This window comes from Sorghum bicolor, chromosome 7 (genome assembly GCF_000003195.3).
Source record: "Sorghum bicolor cultivar BTx623 chromosome 7, Sorghum_bicolor_NCBIv3, whole genome shotgun sequence".
NCBI lineage: Eukaryota > Viridiplantae > Streptophyta > Magnoliopsida > Poales > Poaceae > Sorghum > Sorghum bicolor.
Window position 1 is genome coordinate 42565325 of NC_012876.2, and position 7627 is coordinate 42572951.

Sequence of the window (7627 nt, forward strand, 5' to 3'; positions counted from 1 at the left end):
CAAAAAAAAAAAAGAAAATCCCAAGACATAACAATCACAGGCAATGTGGTGAAGTTTGTTCTGTATCGTAGAGGATAATACTGTATAGCATGTGATGTTGACAGGTAGCGCTAGTGATTTATGACGGTGGCGCTGCATTGGATTTTGCAAGAAGAGCTGCGGCCTGGGCCCTGTCCGCATTGTACAATCTGGCTTTCAACATGCCAAACTCAGCTGAGGACCGGAGCCTGACCTTGCGGCGGCTTCCATCCACGGTGTCGTTGTCCTTGTTTCCGAGCGTAAACCCCTCGTGATGCGCCACGTACTGCGCGTCGACCACACCGATCTGCTGCTCAGGCTCCTGCACACACATAAAACATAACAGGTGTATGGTAACCTAATATTTTTACTTTATATAATCGCGCGAATATTAGTAATAGCGTTTTCTGTGGTGGTGAGTAACGTCCTCTATATGTATATATATACTCAACAGCGACGAGCCAACAACAGCTAGCCCTTTGTATATATATGAATCATTCCACTAGCGTATTTTGCCTATAAGTACTGATGATCTCTTACATCGACGCATCTCCAGAAGTTCCAGTCGAGACCCCAGCCGTGTACCAGGTCGTTCTGGATCATGTGCCACACGCAACTCCAGGCCTCTCTGGTCAAGACGGGAGCCATCACCTCCACGAACCCGCTACACGGCCGCTGGTGCACGTCAATAGTACTGCACTTCCCTGCAGACGTTGACCTGTGTAATTAAACATATATTTGGCCATTCCATTGGCCGAGTTTAGTCGTTCAGCCGTGAGCCAGAAAAAAGATTAATGTATGTTGTAAGATATGAGAAACCTAATGTTATTAGTTATGTGCTATGAAAGAGCTGTGGAATGTTTGGTTGATACAATTATGAAACCTACACCATCTCTCTATCTCCGTTGAAACAGATGTAAAGCATCTCTCTATTTCCATGTATTTAGAAACACAGAAAACCAAAATTATTTGGATCCAAGGTGCTAAGAAAATAGTAGTACACGGAATCAGCTACTTCTAAAAAGCTGCATTATATTAGTTTCCACCGTTTTGGTTGGCATTATATTGTTAAGCAAACAGCTTTAAATTCTACCCTTTTAGTTGGCGTTTTGATTTTTAGAACAGCAGAATCATTTTCGAAAAGCTGAACCAAACCAGCCTTAATTCAATGGATTGAGAAATAAAGCAAAGTAGATTGTCACAACATGCTGTATTAGTTACTATATTAACATGTTCTTGATCATTCAAGCAAAGTAGCTAGATTGTCACAGTTGGCACTCAAAGTTGGGTAGCTGTTCCGAAAAGAAACAGCCTGGCTGGCCAGTTCTGTAACAAACTGTAAACTAAACATTACAGTTACACTTTTCCATCGAGACGATTGAGATGCATAGTCTGGATCAGAGAATTATAGGATTGAAAAGATCCTGACTCGTGGAAACCAGCTAGGTCGGTTTCCAAAACCAGAAAATACGTTCTTGTCAGCCCAAAATCAAATTGAATTTTGCATTTTGCATGGATTTTAATTTACAATAGTTTTGGCAACCCCACCCCCAATAGGATAAGTTCACCCTCGTCCTAAAATTTAAAAACGGCCATAGCCGACTGAGGGTATCCGATCCATCAAAAATACAATAAATCTATTATTTTACAATTTCCAAACTCTATCTTTTTCAAATCCGATATATGCCACTCTACCAGCATCCGACGATGATTGTTGCTAGGTGGCTTGCCTGCCCTAGAATAACTAACCCATGATCTGTTGAAAAAAAACCTAGGTTTGCCTCCCCAACAGGTTTCTTTTCAGGAAATCTCCGACATTCTTCTTCACTGGAGAAGTTTGGGGTATATTTTGGTGAATCTACTGAAACTAGGACTAGCTGGGTTCAGAGACAGCCTGTGGGCTACTTTTCCCTCACTATGCTACAATTCAATCCCAGAGCGATCCTCTTAGGATCTTAGTATGCTAACTCTTGGGGTGTATTACTAAGACTAGTGACTCAAATTGGTCATAGAATAAGTCGATGATCACTTTGAATCACTACTACAAAAAAAGTTTAGCTAGTTTATTAACTGAGGTGGATAAACAACCTCCGAGTGTCCAAAAATACCATACTATTTTTAGTGGCGGCCAGCTCATTTATGAACACTACTACACAAAATTTTAACTGTGGTGGGCAAAAACGATTAATCGAGACGATTTTTGCAGCCGCCTCGAACAAAAAGTCATGATTAATCGTGGCCTTAACCAAGACGGTTGCCCTGCCCACCTCTGTTAATCGAATAAAAAATTGAAGCCCATGGACAAGCCTATCCAAGGGCCCACTGAGCTTGTCCACCTACTGCCGCTGCGGTTGCTCACTGGATCCGCCGCTAGGGAGCTGATGCCAGAGTTCGAGGGTCGCCGTGGGAAGGAGAAGGAGCACCGCCAGGGGAGGCCCACGTCGTTGCTAGAGTTGTTGTGGAGGTGGAGGGGGAGGAGCGCCACCGTGGGGAGGTCTTAGATCCGGCCTCCGCACCACTAGATCTAGCCTCTAATCTGGCAGCGGAGTTGAGGGGCAAGTGGAGGGGGAAGAGAGCCACCATAGGGAGGCCAAATCTAGCATCCACACCACTGGATCTGGCCTCCAAGCCGCTGCTAGAGTTGAGGGGAAAGTGGAAAGGGAGGAGAGCCACCATGGGGAGACCGGATCTAGCCACCACGCCACTGGATCCGACCTCCATGCACTAGGGTTGGGGGTGGAGGGGAGGAGCGTCGTTGTGGGGAGGCTAGATCTAGCCTCCGCGCCATTGGATCCGGCCTCGACATAGCCGTTGGAGTTGAGGGGGGGTGGAGGGGGAGGAGCACCGCAGTGGGGAGGCTAGATCCGGCCTCCACGCCACCGATATGGCCTCCACGTTGCTGCTAGAGTTGAAGGGGGAGGTGGAGGACCTGTGCTGCCACGTGCTCGCTGCCCCATGCGCCATCCATTGGAAGGCGCCCCGTCCTGCCAAAGGGGGGCTCCACGCTCACCACCCCTGCCTGCCGTCATGAAGCGCCCGTGCGAGCCATTGAGTGGGAGTTGAGAGAGGGAGGAGCACTCATGGGGGCAGATTTCACTATGACAGTGGGACCACGGGGGAGAGTGTGTGTTGCGGCTGAGGAGAGGTGTGAAGTTGTTAGGGTTTTGTTTATATACTGGCGATGATAATGGGTTCATGTGTGTCAGCGGGTTGGGCCTGATTTACCGAGTCGGTTTCAATACAATACCCGCCTAGGTGGTTGTATTATACCTGCCTCATTTAATACCTATTAATCATGATGGTTATTAACTGAGGCGGGCTGCTTACCTGGCTTCCCTACCTCGAATAACCGAGGCGGGCAACCAGGCGGCCACCCCTGAGCCCTATTTTGAAATGTTGCCTAAAATATTTTCTGTAGTAATGGAAGACACCTAAAATCCACCACCTCTGAATATATATTCATTAACAAAGAAGCCTCTTAAGGGGGGTCTGTCTCTAAAAATAAAGCCTATTTTCAAAGACATGCCTCTTAAAATACATGTCTCTACTACTAGGCCAAGTCCAAACCAGTTCATTTATCTCTTCGACCCAAACCCAAAGTCATAGGAGAGGATGCTAACTATTTTCTATACCATATGACATACTCAACACATCATTTCCATCCAACAATGGCGGCCCTCCCTTGCCGATAGGACACGACCTCCTATCCTCTCCCTCTACACCCTCCCTTTTTTTTGCTCTATGCCTCTACCTGGGCCGGTGGATCCTCACTGCCTATAATGGGCTGAATGCATGGCTGTGAGGCCATGCACACTAAAGGCAGCAGGGTCGAGGAGTTATGTAGGGGTGGGGAGGATAGGGGCCGAGGCGAGATCTCCACTTTATCACAGCTGGCGACGCTCCTCTCATCTTCGACTTCTCCCTCCCACTCTTCTGCTCTCATAACTTGCGGCAGAGAGGATGCACAACGTGAGGCTTGCGAGATTCAATGGAGGGGGCAGTGGCCCCCCCCTCGCACTGGGGGCCTGATATGGAGCAGATCAGGGCGACAGTAGCCCTCTCCGCTAGCACCAATGGTGGCTTCTTGCTTCATCGGCACCAACACAGTGATGTGGCAGGACTCTGCATATGGGGCGGGTAGGCTTACTGGTTGAGTTTAGTGGGTAGCACTCTGCATATCGCCAAACTTGTCATTTTTTTACTTTAAAAAAATTATTTTTAGAGATGTGCAAATGACCTATCTCTAGAGTTTGTTATTTCCAATGGATTTCCGATGGCCATCATCTAGAGGCAGGTGCACCCTAAGCCTATGGAAATGTGTTATGCACGTCTTTGAAATTGAAGTTTGTGGTAATGACTTACGATAGTGATTTTATGAATTTACGAGATTACTACGACTCCTCCTAAGTGATACTATAACATTATTATGGTAAATATCATCATGAGTTACACTAACACTTGTATCGTAAATATGTATTCACTTACAAAAGATATCATAACTTGTTCTACAACTCTAGATATATCTATGCAGATCGCATTTTTAATATGTTTCCCTAATCTGTTCACGGATAGATCCAACTGTACAATTTTTTGTACTATACTAGAACTCAATTTATTTGTGATGGAGTTCTATATTTGGGAATTGGTTTTTTTGTTTCGGTGTAATTGGTTTTTTTGTTACTGAATTTTGTTAGTGGAATATGTTGTATTTTTCCTCTGAGAAAGAAAGAAAGCGCTTCTGAACTTTTGAAGGTTTTATTTACATGGTGTTTATTTTGTGAAATCACTCTATTCTAGCTGGGGTGATCTAGCATGTGGGTATATTTCATCAAAATTAGTGAAATGACTCTATTCCTCATAACATTAATACTAAGCTTGTGGTGAATAAGGTGATGTTAATTAAACCAAAAAGTGAGGAATGAGAAGATAATGATGGACTAACTCATTTCTCAAACCAAATTAATACCCTATAAAAAATGTTATAGAGATGGATGAGCGGACCATAATATAAAATATAAGTACTTACGTGTGTATCTCAGTGTCGTTCCTTCTGACATTGATATCAAAGCTCTTGACCCCCCTGACGATGTCCAGGCCCGGCTGCGAAATCTCCAGCCCGTGCTTCTTTACAATCTTGATGTACTCCTCCGCGTCGAAGGTCTCAACTCCGAGGTCGTGGTCCCACAGGAAGACGTACTCATAGGGCGCCACGATGCTGGGGTGCATGAACCTCTTGGCGTACCACCTGCACTACACACGGATGGGTTCAATCACAGACGCTATGTTGCATGCACCACACCACACCATCAAGGAAGAAGGAACTGTTTGTTTGCCCGCCGTTGCTCCTCACCATTTGGCCTGCTTCCTGGCGCTGACATGAATGGCTTGCTTGGACCACTCGAACTCATCCCACTCTGTCGTCCGACCGTCGTAGTGGAACAACATCACATCGAAATTGTCTGAGAACTGCTCCGATCGGTGCAAGGACGACGAATAGGACCATGATGATATTGTTCAGTTTACAGCAAACCGCCATAAAAAATCAATGAATCAAGCAAGTAATTATAATGTCTTAATTACCTTGTGAACCATCGCATTGACGTTGTCTCTATCGCTGTAACCCACTGTCAGCACCAGGAGGTATTTGCGAGGGGGGGTGTCCTGCTCATTGCATTGGCCACGACCCCACATGTTCAACTTATAAGACTTTGGTTTTTCTAGAAACATATGTATTTAGACATATCTTGCTTTGGCTATGTATTTGGCCATATGTATAGGCTTATCAATTCGGTAAAGTAAATAATGCAGTAGTTACAAGTAAATGGAAGGAAGGAATGATGAGTGATTGAGTGGATGAAGATCATGAGAGAGAAGAGACCTCACGCGGGTGTCCCCAAAGCCGGCGCATGTGAAGATCAGACTCTCGAACAACGATGTTTGGTGGTAGCCGCTCCGCGCCTTTTGGTTTTGTTTTTTCCAGCGGAGCAGTCTTCTACAGCACAAGAGAAGAAAAGGTAAAACCATACATATATATATAGAGTATGGACTAAGGAATGCCAAAGCTTATGTGACTGGATATTTTCTTTCAGTTTCTGGTTCAGCATGTGGCGAAACTTAATATCAATCCATACAAAAATTGAGGGTCGTTGTAATACCTCTGAATCCGAAGTGGCATTTGACTGCTGCAGCACAGGAGTCCCCTCTGCTGTAGAAGTGCTATTTCCGAAGGGTGTTGAAAATCTGGCAAGTATGTTCCTGCCGCTGACGATGCAGTTTCCATCACCCAGGCTGAACGGGAATACCACCGTTGGTGCGATTCGTAAGGGAAAAGAGACGCCGATCAAGAAACCGATTGATGCCGCAGACAACACCGTAAGGATCGGATTTGGTTTCTTCATTCTGGCTATTCACTAGAAAGGAAGATCAGTCGCAAGTACAAGTTAGCATTACCAGCCAAAATTCATATTCTCATTGAAACGTTAAGAGTAGAATTTACATGTATATATATAGCTAGGTTAGAAGTTCAAATTAGAATCTATGCGGTCACCCTTATATCAGGGGTTGAAAATTAACTAATTTCATTTTGGTCTGCTTCACAATGTATGGATTGAGGTGAATACAAATGCAAAAAAAAAAAAACGTATTGTAGACTGAGCTACAAGTGGATTTCCGATGCAAGGGCTATATCAATGTTGGTTCTCTAGCTATCAACTGACAGTTCTCAGGAAACAAGGACGATAGAAACGAAACTATATATGCACGCTAATAAAAAGGAAAAAAGAACGCTAGCTGATCGAGTACGTTTGAGACTTACCAGCATAGACTACTTGACTCCCAGCCTGCTGTACGTACGTAGGGTAGTGCTGGTACCAAAGAGAGAGAGAGAGAGCGCGCCTCAGAACGTCGCAGTGTCAATCCGTGTATATATGGTTATGATCCACATGCATCTGCTGTACCTTTCTTTATATAGATCTTTGCAAATTCTGTTATTGTGGCCTTCATGCTGCTAATTAATATAACCCAGCTTCTTATAAAAAAAACATGAAGTTTTTCGCTTTGACTCTTTGATCATAAAGGAGAAGTAGCGAAGTAGCAACGACGACAGTAGTAGGATTTCTCATGATGACTTTGTGCACCGGAAAACACAGTTGCCTTCGACTATATATATATTATCCGGCCGACTGTCTAGCTACTCCGTACATAATACGTAACTTTGTGCTCCATAATAAACTATTCAAAGTAGTCTGTCTCTGTGTGCATGCATATCATCCTTGTTTAGTTTTTTTTCCTTTTTTCCTGTTGCGGTGAAAGATGGCATTGACAGGCACATGCCCCAAGGTCAACACGTACGGTAACAAGGTTCCTTTCCTTTTGGATGACACAACTAGAAAGCAAGGACGCCTTGGAGCGTAATCAAACCAGAGTTAACAGTCTCATCGAATCTTGTGGCACATGCATGAAACATTAAATATAGACGAAAACAAAAACTAATTACACACGAGACGAATCTTTTGATCCTAGTTAATCCATGATTGGATAATATTTGTCACAAACAAACGAAAGTGCTACAGTTCCGAAAACTTTTCACAGACAGAGGACCTCTCGTCCC

General features: G+C 44.4%; 1 protein-coding gene across 2 annotated transcripts; it reads right to left on the reverse strand.

The window, feature by feature from the left end:
- On the reverse strand, positions 7–7049 carry LOC8071036. 2 transcript variants are annotated; one of them, XM_021465451.1, is made up of 8 exons: positions 6833–7049; positions 6174–6428; positions 5897–6007; positions 5599–5679; positions 5369–5484; positions 5045–5263; positions 559–736; positions 7–340 (listed from the first exon to the last, which is right to left on the reverse strand). In XM_021465451.1, exons 2-8 carry the CDS (start codon positions 6414–6416, stop codon positions 119–121), a joined length of 1170 nt encoding a protein of 389 aa, XP_021321126.1. In that variant the 5' UTR covers positions 6417–6428; positions 6833–7049; the 3' UTR covers positions 7–118. The 2 variants fall into 2 exon arrangements, with proteins under 2 accessions (XP_021321126.1, XP_002445415.2); XM_002445370.2 differs by having other exon boundaries at positions 5897–6010; positions 6833–7045.

Coding starts and splice junctions, on each gene's coding strand:
- LOC8071036 (XM_002445370.2), bottom strand. CDS start 6,416: ATGAAGAAACCAAATCCGATCCTTACGGTGTTGTCTGCGGCATCAATC. Junction 6,011..6,173: donor ATGCCACTTCGGATTCAGAG/GTATTACAACGA, acceptor CTTGTGCTGTAG/AAGACTGCTCCGCTGGAAAA. Junction 5,680..5,896: donor TTTGGGGACACCCGCGTGAG/GTCTCTTCTCTC, acceptor TGCAATGAGCAG/GACACCCCCCCTCGCAAATA.